The 17,113-nt window shown below is 45.7% G+C and overlaps 1 protein-coding gene across 5 annotated transcripts in view; it reads left to right on the top strand.

Moving 5' to 3' along the window:
- The window catches only part of LOC139057849 (annexin A4-like), a 106,187-nt gene that overhangs the window by 48,573 nt on the left and 40,501 nt on the right, over nt 1–17,113 (top strand). For 3 of the 5 annotated variants that reach the window (XM_070536604.1, XM_070536603.1, XM_070536602.1), the window contains exon 2: nt 15,372–15,557. In XM_070536604.1, coding sequence (XP_070392705.1) covers nt 15,407–15,557 — 151 coding nt within the window. In that variant the 5' untranslated portion in view covers nt 15,372–15,406. Of the gene's footprint in view, nt 1–14,556; nt 14,680–15,371; nt 15,558–17,113 lie in introns of those variants that run through there. The other 2 variants (XM_070536605.1, XM_070536606.1) reach the window with 1 other exon arrangement.

Here is a 17,113-nt window from a genome sequence, read left to right as displayed (position 1 = left end):
GATGTTATGAGCGTCCCCTTTGGAACGGGGAGGTGGGTCGCTACACCAAGCTTTTGCTATTATACTGCCTAATGTCCTACCTAGGTTAAAAAGAAAAAAAAACACACGATGAATTCTCTTAACCAAATTTTATGACCTCCTGTTGTGAACTTTGTTTTTGTACGTCTCCATTATATATTTTTTGTCGTTTCCTTACTTTTTTTCCACCAATATTCCAATCGCCTCTTACTATGTCTATTGCAGACATGTTTACTTTTCCTCTGCTCTCGCTGAACCCAAAAGCTTCAAGGAGGCCAGTGGCGCCTAAATAGACTGCTAGGCAGACTTCTTCACATTCTAATAAGACATTCTCTATTGTTTCCCTAGCTTTACCGCAGGAAGTGCATGCTTCTTCTTCCTTATTGTATCCCGATATATAGGTGCGTGTTCTAAGGCATCCTGGTCTCGCTTCGAAAAGTAATGAGCTTCCCTTTGAGTTATCGCAAATTGTTTCTTCTCTAATTTTGTTTTTTTTCCTCCTAAGTAGTTACTCATGGCAGGTTTCTTTTCCATTGCCGCCACCGACGATATTTTTTTAGCTTCTCTGACTTTCCGGTTGACGTTCTTTGTTGCTGTGTTGCTCACCCTACATGCCGCATACTTGCTGGTAAACTTTTTAGTTCCTTTCCTCCACTGTGAATCAATGTTTTCCCTGTACAGATACCTAGACACTCTTCCAGCCCATTTACTTTATTCCATATTTCTCAGTCGTTCTTCTTAATGAATTTTACTGCGAGCTTCCCTCACTTCAAAACCATTCCAGCCCATATCACCCTGCACAGCTTCATTTGCAGTCTTCCCGAGAACGCCCAAAGGCCCCATTGACCTTTGGTTCTCGTCAAGTCCTGATTGTACGCCTTATTTCATGCAAACAACCGCATTTTCAAAATTTTATAAGTCCTGGAACCATTACATCTTTTCATATACCCTGGAGCACCTCGTACGTATTGTATCCGCATAGCACTCTGTGCTTCACATTATGACTGCATTTCTCTTCCCCTTTAGTGTTATTGTTCTTTCCTGTGTTTACATATATCTATTGCCTTCGTTTATCCATATACCAAGGTATTTATAATATTTTACCCAAGGTATTTCCTGGCCCTGTATTGCCACTGTCTGTTCACGGTTTTCATTGAATATCTAACACCTGATTTTATAACACTGAATTTCAAACTTAAATTCTTGCCTTTCTGTCCATAGCTATTAGCCAGAGGGTGCAAATCACTTTGCACAGCTATCAAGACAATGTTGTCCGCATAAAATAAACCTGCAAGCTGCTGCTTTACTACTGCACCAGCCTGTTTGTGTGCGAGATTTAACCCAATATTACTTCCCTCTAAGGCCCTCTCCATCCTCACCATGTGCATCATAAACAGCAATTGGGATAAAGAGCATCCCTGCCTCAGTCCCTTGTTGATATCAACTTCCTCCTCGCTCTCAATCTCTCCCCATTCAACGCAAGCAGTATTTTCTAGGTAAATCTCTCTCAAAAGCTGTAGACCACCGTCACATAAGGGTTCCTCTTCCAGAATATTCCACGAGATGTCGCGGTCTACTCTGTCATAAGATCCTGTAATGAATAAAAAGGGTACACATAACGACCTGCTTTCTACTCTTGATATTTCAATAAACTGAGGAAGAGCAAATAAATTATCTAAACGCCTACTTATTCTGAAGCCATTCTGATGTTCCCCCAAAATGCCATTATTCTCTGCCCATGCTTGCAGCTTTAACTTGATTGCCTGCATTGCTAGCCTGTACAAAAACGATGTAATGATCAATGGTCTGTGCGAGTTAATTCCATTTCTCCCCCTTAACTCTAAAAATTAAATTGATTCTACTTTGTCGCCAGCTGTGTGGTATTCGTTTACCTTTTAAAGTTTTTTTCCACTGCTTTCACCAGAGCTTCCTTACGTTTTGGTCCTAATTCATTAATCAGCCAAACGGGAATCTCAATCTAGCCCTGTGGCTGTGCACTTAGGAATTTAGAGAGAAGTGGTTGTTGAAGGGAAAGGGAAAAATTGGCGCTATTTTCTGCAGCCCTTGCAGCATCACTGCTCAGCGTCAACAGGAGTGGGGCGATAGGAGAGGAATTCACTTTTCGGCTTTCTTCCAGTTTAAATTTGTCAGCAGCAGCACCTGTCCCAACTGGTTCTCTTTCATGCTGCTTTTTTCCTAGAATACCACGCGCTTCGCCAAGCGCAGGGTTAGTCCTGTCGCGTTCCTGCTTAGAGGCTCATTTAGCCCACCTTCTCCTATGGCAAGGTAGCGCACGTGGGCATTTTCCGCGAGCTTTGCTTTTGTTGGCTCCATGAGAAGATGGAGTGTCCGTCCTGGAAATGTCCCTACCGTCACTCTTTTATCGCCGTTCACCCTCTCCACAATTGCTTCTGGGCACCTAGCCAAGTTTCAGTCGCCGGCTGTAATCACCATTTCACACTCTCCTGCCTCTCCCTGCTTTCCTTTGTCCTTTTCCGACAGATTGGGACTCGACAAGGGGCATTGACCCATGCGCTCTCGCTTTTTCCGCGTGCGGGCCTCAAAGTATGGTGTGGCGGCCATCATGGATCCCCTCGGGCGTGTGCATTGCGAATATGGCAATGCACACGGAGTGTGTTCTGAACAAACCGATTTTATTACCTGCGACAAACTCTGTGATGCCTTCATAATTAAAAAAATTAAATTATGGGGTTTTACGTGTCAAAACCACTTTCTGATTATGAGGCACGCCGTAGTGGGGGACACCGGAAATTTTGACCACCTGAGGTTCTTTACGTGTACCTAAATCTAGGTACACGGGTGTTTTCGCGTTTCGCCCCCATAGAAATGCGGCCGCCGTGGCCGGGATTCGATCCCGCGACCTCGTGCTCAGCAGCCCAACACCATAGCCACTGAGCAACCACGGCGCTTTATAATGCAGAAGTATCCGCTGCTATAACTGTGAATGGCGCGATTAAGGGAGCCGATGCAGTAGACCGCAGTGCACTTCTCAGACTGGAAAAGCGGGTTCGGCAGCGAAGGCATACTAATTTAGTTTTAACACACTCTGCATCCATTCCAAACGGTAATGTCGTCTTTGAAAATCATCGTAACACACTGATGCAGAGCAATCGCCTCAGAGACGTGTTTTCGGAGCCGCCACGCGCAGTTTACCGACGATCATAACATTTACGCGACATACTAACGTCTTACAAGACCCATTCCCATAGCCTGTTATCCTTGCAACAAATCACGGTTCAAGGTTTGCGCTCGCATGACAACTTAGCTAAGTGTTAAGAGCATCGCGTCAAATTTTATCCTTACGATAAAAGGCGACGTCGATTGTCGCGCGACAAATGTTATCTATATGCTAGAATGCTCTGCGTGCAAAGTAGGACAAACGAAAACAACCCTTAGATTGCGTTTCAACTATCATCGATCGCATGCTGCGAGCCTTTCTAATCTTCCGCTATCCCAACATGTCCTTATCTCGGGCCACTCTTTTTACAAGACAACCGCCACCGTACTTGAATCTGGTTTCAAAACGCACCACGAAAGGGAAGTTCGCGAATCCTTCCTACTCCAATAATTTGCTGCCGTAGCTTCTGCGATTAACGAGAACCCGGATACATTGACCGTTTGTCCGCGAAATAGAGAATTGCATGCTCGTTTCCTTCCGACTTAACAGCTCGTTTTTCATCGCATCGTTTATGCCACGTCGCCAGAATAGCTGTTCGCACAACCGACACACACGCAGGTGATTCGCCCCAAGCAATTTTTTCGTTACTGATGTGTCATTTCATTGCACTTAACTTAAGATGAGCAATGTTCATCAATTATTGGTGTGATGTTTTTTGTCAAAACTTGTCGGCACACATGGAAATCATATTTAGCGCCAGCGAACAAGGACAGAAGGGAGACCGCTAACTTCAACAACTTTATTTTCAGGAAACAACTACCTATTTACCCATGCACAGTGGCGCCACGTCATCCTAATTTTTAATCATAAAAAAGAAAAAGCCGTCTACTTATCTAACAAGTCGACCAAAGGGGCACTAACACACGTATCACTATTCGAAGAGATAGCCTGAGCCTCAATAATCTCTCGCACATCCTTATCTGTGTGCTTCGCAAGGACACGGCAGGACCCATATGCCCGCGCACAGCCGCATTTCTGACAGTGAGTTGACAGACAAACCACATCGACCGGCTATTCGCCGGTGTATGGGTCCTGCCGTATATATATATATATATATATATATATATATATATATATATATATATATATATATATATATATATATATATATATATATATATATATATATATATATATATATATATATATATATATATATATATATATATATATATATATATATATATAGGAAGACCTCGCAGGCCTACGAAAAGGCATAGCCTGAAAGGGGCCTATGGTACAAGTCATCACAAGATACCGTCGGTAAAAAGATACCGATGCATAAACATAACAAGACAAACATTGGCACAATACGATGGAATTTGCATATGTACAGAAAAATGTAAAAAAAGTAAAACGAGTTAACAGATAAGCATTGCATAAAAACAGCAAGAAGTATTCCTTAAGCGCAGCAAGGTACTTTGCGTTGAGACGTTATACACAGCGTAAAGTTAAAAAAAAAAACATGTGGCATAACGCGTGGCGATACATTGAAAACGTAAACGTAATGGGATTGCTAAGCACCCTTGTACTAACTCAACCCTACGCACAGTGTGGAGAAAAATGCGCGACCAAATTACTGCAAAAGGCATCATGATTTCTGAGCGAAGCAATGCTATCCGGAAGGCTGTTCCAGAGACGGATAGCGCGAGGCAGTGGTGAAAACTTAAATGTTTGTCGCTCTATATACACGCACATAGCTGAAATTATTGCCCAATCTGCACGATGTGAAGACGTGGTGTTTCAAGCATGGTAGGGATAATCCGTCAGAGTGAATGAATTTATGGAGAAATGATGCAAATGCAATATCACGGCGAGTACTCAACGACTGCAACGATAGTTCGGCTTTGATCTGCGTAATGCTAGACTGGGCGCTGTAATCATGAGCAATGAAACCACTTGCCCTATTCTGAATGGTTTCTAGCGCTTCAATTAGGTAATGCTGGTGTGGAGACCAAGCGTACTCAAGCTGGGGTCGCACGAACGTTAAGTAGGCCATTTTACTAAAGGCAGATGGAACACTGCAGAAATTCCGGCGCAAAAATACCTAATAATTTGGATGCATTGGCAGAGCCACACGTAACGTGCTCAGACCATGATAAGTTAGGTGTTAGGCGTGCGGCAAGATACTTATTTTGTCTCGTCGGGGATATAGTACTATTGTTAATGTGGTAGATAAACTGCAGATTAACAGGTTTACGGGTGAAAGACATCGTCCTACATTTTGACACGTTTAGTGCCATGCACCATGTAGTACACCACTGCTTCGCTATCTATAGGTCTCGTTGGAGCGCTATATGATCATCACTATTGGCTCCTGGACGGTACATCATGCAGTCATCGGCGAATATTCGTATGCAAGACAATATGTTGTTAGGCAGATCATTTCTATAGAGTAGAACCAACAGAGGCCCCAAGACGTTACCTCGTGGCACGCCAGAAGTAACGTCAGATTTGAGGGATCGAAGTCATTAACGGACGTAAATTGCTCTCGATGGGATAGAAAGTTATGTAGCCATGACAATGTGAAGGAGTCTAATTTTAATGCAGATAATTTCGATATGAGGCGTCAATGTGCAACACTATCAAACGTTTTGGAAAAGTCAAGCAATAAGCTGTCCGTCTGTAAGTAGCGATTCATGTTAAGACGGATATCTGTTGTAAATTCGAGTAGCCGTGTCTCGGACGAACAGCCTTTCCTGAAACCGTGTTGAGTGCGGAAAAAGAAAGTGTTCGAGGTGCGGGCGGCTCGGCCGTCCCGGAGCCTTCTGGCCATCCCCCCCCCCCCCCCCCCCGAGCTAGGTCACGCAAGGGAGGACCACGTAGAAGGTCCAGATGGTCCGTGCAGCGTGCTACGAAGCTACGAGCTGCGCACCTGTGTTGAAAATGAGGCGTGGAAAATACGATTAGTTCCGGGAACCCTCTCGCTCTTGGGATTGCTTCGGGGTAGGGAAATGCTGGCATGCTGCGACATGCTTCCGAGCGCACTTTCTGGATTTGAATGGTGCATGTAGTCTCTGCGCTCGTGTGTCCGACAAGCCTTCATTGCCACGGAATGTGGCTTAGGTTCATGCCAGGATATGCCTAATAAGTGCTACGTGCCCAATTACTGGATCAATTACAAATCGAGGCTGAAAAATCATGTGTTCATGTTTCCGCAAGGTGAATGACAGAATATTGGGTGCCTTGCTAAGACAAAGAAGAGAAAAACTGGAACCATGCGATATAAGGCAGCTGGTTTTTTTTTTCTTTTCTTTTGCAAATAGTGGCGCGAATATGTTTCGTATCTAAATTGCTAAACTCATTTGAGGTGTTGTAAATATGTGGACTGCGGTACTGTATGTAATAATGCCTCGAAAGCGAAATTATTCTTTTAAAGCCTAATCTAGACTGGAATAAATACACGTGTCCCGAACCTGAAGAAGGACACACCAGTGAAGTTGTCATGAGATATGTGTGCAGTGCTAACATTCTGTTGACGAACTTTTGTGGTCACATGAACGGCAAACTCTTTGACGCCGACGGTACATCAAGGCAGAGAAGCTACTGCGAAGAGGGCAGCACCGTGACTTTTCAATATAATCCATGCTCCTTGTCATCATGTATCCGGAATTCTTTCTCCTTCCTGAATTTGAGCCATCTCATTTTTTTTTGTTTACGGATGGGCTAATAAAGCAGCGCGAAAATAGCTTTGCATAAATAAAATAATCTTGGAACACCCTTAATGTTCTTCGGGCCACCTGTTCAACTACGCCTATAAAAGAAAAACTGCGCTCCGGTTAAGGTTGCACATAGGTGCGCGATCCCTTCATTGCGCTGAAGGGATCGCGCTGAAGCACACCTGGGATCGCGCGATCCCTTCATTCCGGGATCGCGCGATCCCAGGTGCGCGATCCCTTCAATCGCCGAGCGCTCAGGCCTTCTCTACTCACGCGCTACTCACGCTGCCCACGCGGATCTGCCAATGTGATCGCTTGTTCATGCTTGTTTTGAAACGAACAAATGGCGCAAGTTTTGCTGTAAGGTTTCAGACCAATCTTAATATTAGACGGTCGGATACGCCCTGACATTCGTCGTAAAGGGGAAAAGTTCTACGCTGCCGGGCACGTACACAGCGTGAAAGAAGTCGCCGGTGTGACTGTGCTGGCAAAGTAAACAAGAAGAAAGGGGGTTAACCGAGGGGCCCGATTTTTTTATTAGTCATCTCATGAGAAGTGTCACTTCCACCAAGGCAAACACAACTGCAGCGCATCTGTAGCCTGAGTACACTCAACTATCACATTATGCTGTGATCAAGCAGCTCAATTGAGTGTGCAGGCATGGCTGAGCTTATTAAGCGTTAGGGGCAGGTAAAGAAGGGAAAATCAGACATCCACCCGTTCGTGCTACAAAGGAAACCTAAACGGGTTGCTCAAAAGAAAAGCCTCAAAGTTGAAGAAAAAATCGTCCTGGTCCGGGACTAGAACCCGGGACCACCGCCTTTCCAGGGCAACTACCATCTGAGCTAACCAGGCGGCTAGCAGATGGCAGGGCGAAGTCGAATTTGTCAACAACACGAAGCAAAGGCAAGAGTATGACGTAATAGTTCTGCGGAAACCGGCAAGGTGGAGATAAGTAATTAAATAAGGGAAAATCAGACATCAACCCGTTCGTAGCAATTGCTACTAATGAAACCGTACGTGTTCTTATCCAACCTTTTGAGCTACCGTACACCCGTGCCGCAGACCCGTGCCGTGTCCTTCCATGGTGCTGTTTTGACACGCTTGCAAAGCCTCATTAGCCAGGGATGATAGGCACCATATCTTTTAAAATTACTAAAAGGCTCTTGTAAACAACTTGCAGAAAATTTTTATTAGACTGCTATTAGACAAGCAACCGCAGTACTTTGTTTACAACTGCCGAGGCACCGGCACGACGAAGCTTGGGCCGCTCCTGCCGCCAAGACTCGGGTGACCGTATCCGGCAATCTGAACCCAAACAGAGCCACACAGCGGGAAGTGCTGAGCGACTAACGCAAGCCAGAACACCTGCAGCCACCGCGCAGTGTGCCTCGTACACAGCAAAATAAATAGCTCTAAAAGATATGGAGAATTTTCAAAAATATGTAAGTCGGCTGCTCGGCAAGACTTTCTCGACCAAAAACTTCAGTCTACTGACTACGATGCTTTCTAGTACGTTCCTCCAGGAAGGAAGCGCGAGCACAAAACCACGGCCGGCCAGGAAATTGGAGTCGGAGAGCAGGCAGCCCTGCACGGCTGTTACAGCCTTTGACGCAGCAGTACCGCCGTCCCCACGCTATTTTTTCCTGGGCAGTTTTCGATGCCTTGCACATTTGTCATCGTAAAACAGCGGTATGAGAACGTTTACCCGCAGGGCGGTGGCGCACGTGGTTTAGAAGTTTCAAATCGCACGCGGTCATAACAACAACACGTGCGCCACTACGCCGTCGACTGAAGTTGTATCAGTACCAGAGTTGCGCTTTCAACGCTACAGGTGGCGCGGCCGTCGCCGGGAAACTCCGATGTCAGGAGCGTATGGCAAGGTAGCGCACGTGGGCATTTTCCGCGAGCTTTGCTTTTGTTGGCTCCATGAGAGGATGGAGTGTCCGTCCTGGAAATGTCCCTACCGTCACTCTTTTATCGCCGTTCACCCTCTCCACTATTGCTTCTGGGCACCTAGCCAAGTTTCAGTCGCCGGCTGTAATCACCATTTCACACTCTCCTGCCTCTCCCTGCTTTCCTTTGTCCTTTTCCGACAGATTGGGACTCGACAAGGGGCTTTGACCCATGCGCTCTCGCTTTTTCCACGTGCGGGCCTCGTATGGTGTGGCGGCCATCATGGATCCCCTCGGGCGTGTGCATTGCGAATATGGCAATGCACACGGAGTGTGTTCTGAACAAACCGATTTTATTAACTGCGACAAACTCTGTGATGCCTTCATAATTAAAAAAATTAAATTATGGGGTTTTACGTGCCAAAACCACTTTCTGATTATGAGGCACGCCGTAGTGGGGGACACCGGAAATTTCGACCACCTGGGGTTCTTTAACGTGCACCTAAATCTAAGTACACGGGTGTTTTCGCGTTTCACCCCCATAGAAATGCGGCCGCCGTGGCCGGGATTCGATCCCGCGACCTCGTGCTCAGCAGCCCAACACCATAGCCACTGAGCAACCACGGCGCTTTATAATGCAGAAGTATCCGCTGCTATAACTGTGAATGGCGCGATTAAGGGAGCCGATGCAGTATACCGCAGTGCGCTTCTCAGAGTGGAAAGCGGGTTGAGCAACGAAGGCATACTAATTTAGTTTTAACACACTCTGCATCCATTCCAAACGGTAATGTCGTCTTTGAAAATCATCGTAACACACTGATGCAGAGCAATCGCCTCAGAGACGTGTTTTCGGAGCCGCCACGCGCAGTTTACCGACGATCATAACATTTACGCGACATACTAACGTCTTACAAGACCCATTCCCATAGCCTGTTATCCTTGCAACAAATCACGGTTCAAGGTTTGCGCTCACATGACAACTTCGCTAAGTGCTATGAGCATCGCGTCAAATTTTATCCTCACGATAAAAGACGACGTCGATTGCCGCGCGACAAATGTTATCTATATGCTAGAATGCTCTGCGTGCAAATTAGGACAAACGAAAACAACCTTTAGATTGCGTTTGAATTATCATAGATCGCATGCTGCGAGCCTTTCTAATCTTCCGCTATCCCAACATGTCCTTATCTCGGGCCACTCTTTTTACAAGACAACCGCCACCGGACTTGAATCTGGTTTCAAAACGCACCACGAAAGGGAGGTTTGCGAATCCTTCCTAATCCAATAATTTGCTGCCTTAGCTTCTGCAATTAACGAGAATCCTGATACATTGACCGTTTTGTCCGCGAAATAGAGAATTGCATGCTCGTTTCCTTCCGACTTAACAGCTCGTTTTTCATAGCATCGTGTATGCCACGTCGCCAGAATAGCTCTTCGCTCACCCGACACACACGCGGGCGATTCACCCTAAGCAATTTTCGGGTTGCTGATGTGTCATTTCATTGTACTCAACTTAGGATGAGCAATGTTCATCAATTATTGGTGTCATATTTTTGTCAAAACTTGTCTGCACACATGGAAAGCATATTTCACGACAGCGAACAAGGACAGAAGGGAGACGACACCGGAATGCGCCAACTTCAATAACTTTATTTTCAGGAAACAACCACCTATTTACCCATGCACAGTGGCGCCACATCATCCAAATATTTATTCATGATAAAAAAAAGCCGTCTACTTATCCGACAAATCGACCGAAGGGGTGCACGTATCACTATTCCTATAGATAGCCTGATCCTCAATAATCTATCGCACATCCTTATCTTTGTGCTTGGCAAGGACGTGGCCAACGCGCAGCCATATGCTAACGCACAGCCGCATGACTGGCTATGCGCCGGTGTATGGGTCCTACCGTATATACATACACACACACACACACACACACACATATATATATATATATATATATATATATATATATATATATATATATATATATATATATATATATATATATATATATATATATATATATATATATATATATATATATAGAAAGACCTCGCAGGCCTACGAAAAGGCATAGCGTGAAAGGGGCCTATGGTACAAGTCATCACAAGATACCATCGGTAAAAAGATACCGATGCATAAACATAACAAGGCAATCATTGGCACAATACGATGGAATTCGCATATGTACAGAAAAACGTAAAAAAAGTAAAACGAGTTAACAGATAAGCATTGCATAAAAACAGCAAAAAGTATTACATAACCGCAGCAAGGTACTTTGCGCTGAGACGTTATACACAGCGTAACGTTAAAAAAGAAAAAAAAATGTGGCATAACGCGTGGCCATACATTGAAAACGTAAACATAATGGCCTAGATAAGTACCCGTGTACTAACTCAACCCTACGCACAGTGTGGAGAAGAAATGCGCGACCAAATTACTGCAAAAGGCATCATGATTTCTGAGCGAAGCAATGCTTTCTGGAAGGCTGTGCCAGAGACAGATGGCGCGAGGCAGTGGTGAAAAGTTAAGTGTCGCGCACATAGCTGAAATTATTGCCCAATCTGCGCGATCTGAAGACGTGGTGTTTCAAGCATGGTAGAGATAATCCGTCAGAGTGAATAAATTTATGGAATAATGACACCAATGCGATATCATGGCGAGTACTCAACGACTGCAACGATAGTTCGGCTTTGATCTACGAAATGCTAGACTGGGCGCTGTAATTATGAGCAATGAAACCACTTGCCCTATTCCGAATGGTTTCTAGCGCTTCAATTAGGTAATGCTGGTGTGGAGACCAAGCGTACTCAAGCTGGAGTCGCACGAACGTTAAGTAGGCCATTTTACGCAAGGCAGATGGAACACTGCACAAATTCCGGCGCAAAAATACCTAATAATTTGGATGCATTGGCAGAGACACACGTAAGGTGCTCAGACCATGATAGGTTAGGTTTAAGGTGCGCAGCAAGATACTTATATTGTGTAGTCGGGGATATAATACTAGTGCTGATGTGGTAAATAAACTGCAAATTAACAGGTTTACGGGCGAAAGACATTGTTCTACATTTTGACACGTTTAGTGTCATGCGCCATGTAGTACACCACCGGTGCAGTGTCTCTAGGTCTCGTTGGAGCGCTATATGAACATCACTATTGGCTACTGGACGGTAGATCATGCAATCATCGGCGAATATTCGTATGCAAGACAATATGTTGTTAGGCAGATCATTTCTGTAGAGTAGAACGAACAGAGGCCCCAAGACCAGGAGTCACGTTAGATTTCGGGGAATTGAAGTCATTAACGGAGGTAAATTGCTCTCGATGAGATAGAAAGTTACGTAGCCGTGACAATGTGCAGGAGTCTAATTTTAACGCAGATAATTTCGATATGAAGCGGCAATGTGCAACACGATCAAACGCTTTGGAAAAGTCAAGCAATAAGCAGTCAGTCTGTAAGTAGCGATTCATGTTAAGACGGATATCTGTTGTAAATTCGAGTAGCCGTGTCTCGGACGAACAGCCTTTCCTGAAACCGTGTTGAGTGCGGAAAAAGAAAGTGTTCGAAATCCTGGCGGCTCGGCCGTCCCGGAGCCTTCTGGCTGTACCTCCCCCCCCCCTCACCCCGAGCTACGTCACGCAAAGGAGGACCACGTGGAAGGTCCGGAAGGTCCGTGCAGCGTGCTACGAAGCTACGAGCTGCGCACCTGTGTTGAAAATGAGGCGTGGAAAATACGATTAGTTCCGGGAACCCTCTCGCTTCTGGGATAGCTTCGGGGTAGGGAGATGCTGGCATGCTGCGACATGCTTCCGAGCGCACTTTCTGGATTTGAATGGTGCATGTAGTCTCTGCGCTCGTGTGTCCGACAAGCCTTCATTGCCACGGAATGTGGCTTAGGTTCATGCCAGGATATGCCTAATAAGTGCTACGTGCCCAATTGCTGGATCAATTACAAATCGAGGCCGAAAAATCATGTGTTCATGTTTCCGCAAGGTGAATGACAGAATATTGGGTGCCTTGCTAAGACAAAGAAGAGAAAAACTGGAACCATGCGATATAAGGCAGCTGGTTTTTTATTTATTTTTTTTTGCAAATAGTGGCGCGAATATGTTTCGTATCTAAATTGCTAAACTCATTTGAGGTGTTGTAAATATGTGGATTGCGGTACTGTATGTAATATTGCCTCGAAAGCGAAATTATTCTTTTAAAGCCTAATCCAGACTGGAATAAATACACGTGTCCCGAACCTGAAGAAGGACACACCAGTGAAGTTGTCATGAGATATGTGTGCAGTGCTAACATTCTGTTGACGAACTTTTGTGGTCACATGAACGGCAAACTCTTTGACGCCGACGGTACATCAAGGCAGAGAAGCTACTGCGAAGAGGGCAGCACCGTGACTTTTCAATATAATCTATGCTCCTTGTCATCATGTATCCGGCTTTCTCATTCCTGAGGTTGAGCCATCTTTTTTTTTTTTTACAGATGGGCTAATAAAGCAGCGCGAAAATAGCTTTGCATAAATAAAATAATCTTGGAACACCCTTAATGTTCTTCGGGCCACCTGTTCAACTATGCCTAGAAAAAAGAACTGCGCTCCGGTTAAGGTTAATGAAGGGATCAGCGCGATCCCTTCATTGCGCTGAAGGGATCGCGCTGAAGCGCACCTGGGATCGCGCGATCCCAGGTGTGCGATCCCTTCAATCGCCGAGCGCTCAGGCCTTCTCTTGTCTAGGGGTTGTTCGCAGAACGTGGCCCCCTCCCTATACCCACTCCCGACTCCCCAGATCCTTGCGCGCGACAGTTTTCTTGAATGCGCGCACGAGATTGCGTCGCCATCGCCGGCTCACTCTCGCATGCTTTCACTCGCACACACAGCACACGGAGACGCTTTTGTCGCCCTTGGACTTTATGCTGCACCTCACGGTGACGGCGAGTGCGACGGCAGAAATATGCCTGGAGTGTCCATATAATTGGTATCGCAATAAAATTGAGAAGCGTCGGCCGGATGCGCTGAGCACTGACGTTCTACCCGACACCGGTGGAAGAGAGATGATGATGATGGTAATGATGATGATGATGATGATGATGATGATTTAAACGCAAGCAACCAACATTCAACTTCTATGCGGCGGAAGAGGGCATCGAACGGCCAGATAGAAGCTGGTTGTTGCTTGCCTGCTTGCTTCCTATTTATGGGGCGTACACGCTAAGGGGATTGGCTATGAAGCCGGCGGTTAAACGGCCGGTTAGGGGGGGTACACTTGAGGGAAGAAGTCTACGTGAGGGAGCAGTTGAAATAGTGCATTGGTTTAAAGTAGACAAACAAAATTTCTTAGGAAAACGTGTGGTTTTTTGAAAGGAGAACATTCAATTTTAATCCACTTAAATTGGAATTTCCTAAGATAATAAATAATGTATCAGTAAGTTAACCATGGAATTCTCATGGTGTCACACTGTTTGCATACTGCGACGCAGCGAGCACCTTCTCGTTTCGGAATTTGACCTGGCCTCACACCGTGCGCGTTATTCGCACCATGTTTGTACCAATGAACTTTTTTTATTCTGCGGGCGCTACGTAAGGAAAGTCATCATAAAAAATAGTCCATCATAAGAAAGAATCGAGGATGGCTTATTAACATATTAAAAAATACATCTTAGAGTGAATAAATTTTTATTAGAAGTTATAGCCACATGTGCTCATTGATGATACGGAAAAAAAAGCAGAGAAACGAAGCTTGCAGGTTTTGACACGTTTATCGCTTTCATGCCTTTCACCTAAAATCAATGTGAAAAAGGTGCTTCCAGCACGCACCACACGCCAGACGCGGCGTAGTAGAAGAAGAAGAATTTGGCCTCAACTGATTCGCCGGCCACCGGTGGCAAAATTTCTCCCTGGTGAGTATGCTGCGCTAATCCTGCCTTTAAATCGTGCCTTCAGTCAGACAAAAGAAGCGGCTAGTGCCGATATCCACGCTTGCGGAATGGTGCTCGTAGTGCTGACCTAATCCAGACGCATAGAAACCGTCGCGCCGGTCTCGTCAGTGCTGCTGCCTGGAACATCGTCTTATAGCGTCGGTTCGACCTCTTGCCTACTAAAAATAAAAAAAGAAAGAAAAAAAGAAAAAAAACTTGATAAATGTTTTGGACGCCCAAAGGCTTAGGGATTTCCCCTAGGAAATCCTTTAGGGAATCCTTGGGGGTTTCAATCCTGAAGAATACGGTGTGCTGCGGGACGCCGTACTGAAGGTCAGTGATTTAATTTAAGGGGCGCCCTCATCTAAATACACGAGAGCTTTAGCATGCTGCTCCCATCGGAATGCCACCGCTTCAGCGGCAACTTATGTCGGCGACTGCGGGCCCAGAAGCAACCGAACCCTGCAATCCTTGAGTCACTGCGGCCGGTGATGGCGCTGAGATGACTTTTGATTATAGTTGGAACAAGTTCGTCGCTTATGCATAGTCGTCCCGTAACGACGTTTCCATCCTCAAGGGAAGAGACAGTTGACAGTTAGAGCGTTCTGTGTCTGGGCTATAAAGCTCCGAAGAACAATCATGTTCGTGAGGTACCTGTACATGACCCCTTGCAGGTCCTCCACGGCTCTTAAGCGGCACCACTGGAGGGATGAGCTACCCTCGTAGCAACCGGCCACAGGATGGCTATCCCCCATCGCGGCCTGGGGACAGCTATGCCAGCGGCTCTAGTGGCTACTCCACGCCATCTAGAATAAGAGCCCCGGGTTACCCCCCAGCCCCAGACGTCGGATATCCAGGAGGTATGTATTGAGTGCTTGATTGCAATAATACCAGCGGTGGCGCGCGGTTTAGTTACACAAAAAAGAAGCACGTTTATGTAGCAGAAAAGAAGTAAATGCAACAACCGGCTTGTCATTATGTCGAAATTCAAGTACACACTGTACATGAATTTCGACGTAATGACAGGGCAGATCGATGCATTTACTTCTTTTCAAATACCTATTCAAGTGCATATTGTCGCGGCTTTCTTGAGACAAGAGCGGTGTTTAATCGAGACAGTTAGAACAAGCGATCAGTGAAGAGCGCTTCTTCCTCTTCACAATCACACACTCACCGCAACCACCGGGCCGTGAACCGCAGGTTTGTCTGAACATCCCAATCAAACGCTCTCCTCGTTTATAGGAGGTCACTTTCGTCTGCTTCGAAAGCAAATGGCACTGCTTCCCTTGACATTTCTTTCTTATCTAATTGGCTGACATGATCACGATCTTGCAGAAGTGGAGAGAGTTTTGGTGGGTCCGAGCTATAGGTATATGCGCAGTGAAAGTAGATAACCGGATGAGGAGGGCGGTGCCGGTGTCTACGATAGAATCACTTCATCTTTCTTGGCTTGCAGTAGCTGGTCAAGCAGCGGTGTGTAATGGAAGGTTAAAAATGCCGCTAAAGCGGGATTCTCAGCGAAGAGTTGGCATGTCGATGTTGTAAACGTGTCGAAAGGGCTCTACATTGCTATGCTGCCATGTATTTTTTTTATTATACTCAGAGAAAGCCATTCTCCCCGGCAGCTTCGAGTAGCCAGTGCAATATCGATCGGTGCTCAACTAACCATCATTAATTCCTTTACCCTAAGTTAAATTATGGTGTTCTACATGCCAAAACCACGATCTGATTATGAGACATGCCGTAAGGGGGTACTCCGGAAATTTGGACCACCTGGGTTTCTCCAACGTGCACCTAAATCTAAGTACATGGGTGTTTTCGCATTTCGCCCCCATCAAAATGCGGCCGCCGTGACCGGGACTCGATCCCGTGGACTCGTGCTTAGCAGTCCAGCACCACAGCCACTAAGCAGCCATGGCGGGTGGTAATTCCTTTCGAAACGGGGCAGTATCCAGCTACTGCAAAAAAAAAAATTGTTTTCGGCATATTAAGGCATCTTTAGGGCGTATATATACATCGCTTCGACGTGGTGAGTTTTCGCAGTTTTCTGATGTCGCGTGACAGAAAAGCGAAGCGGGCGCAGCCCGAATAATTTTCACCAATAGCAGATGGCTAATGTCGAAAAAGGGGTATATGAGAGGAAATAATTACTTTTTTATTTATGCATAATCACGCATGATCGCGGTTTACATGTCATATCAGACGGGGAGTTTTCGCAGCTTTCTTGACGTCGTATGACAAACAAACGACGTGGGGGGGGGAGGGGAATTTTGAATATTCGTGGAGGGCTAGTTGCAGAAAGGAAATAGTAACAGATTCTAATAGCTTTGCGTTATAACGCCCCTGCTTGAAAAATGATACCAGCTGGTTCATCTGCATCACGTCGCATCTCCCCAGGTAGCACACAAAGTCTTGA

This window comes from Dermacentor albipictus, chromosome 3 (assembly GCF_038994185.2).
Source record: "Dermacentor albipictus isolate Rhodes 1998 colony chromosome 3, USDA_Dalb.pri_finalv2, whole genome shotgun sequence".
NCBI lineage: Eukaryota > Metazoa > Arthropoda > Arachnida > Ixodida > Ixodidae > Dermacentor > Dermacentor albipictus.
Note: the sequence above shows the minus strand (reverse complement) of the source record. Positions and strands in the feature narration are given on the sequence as shown.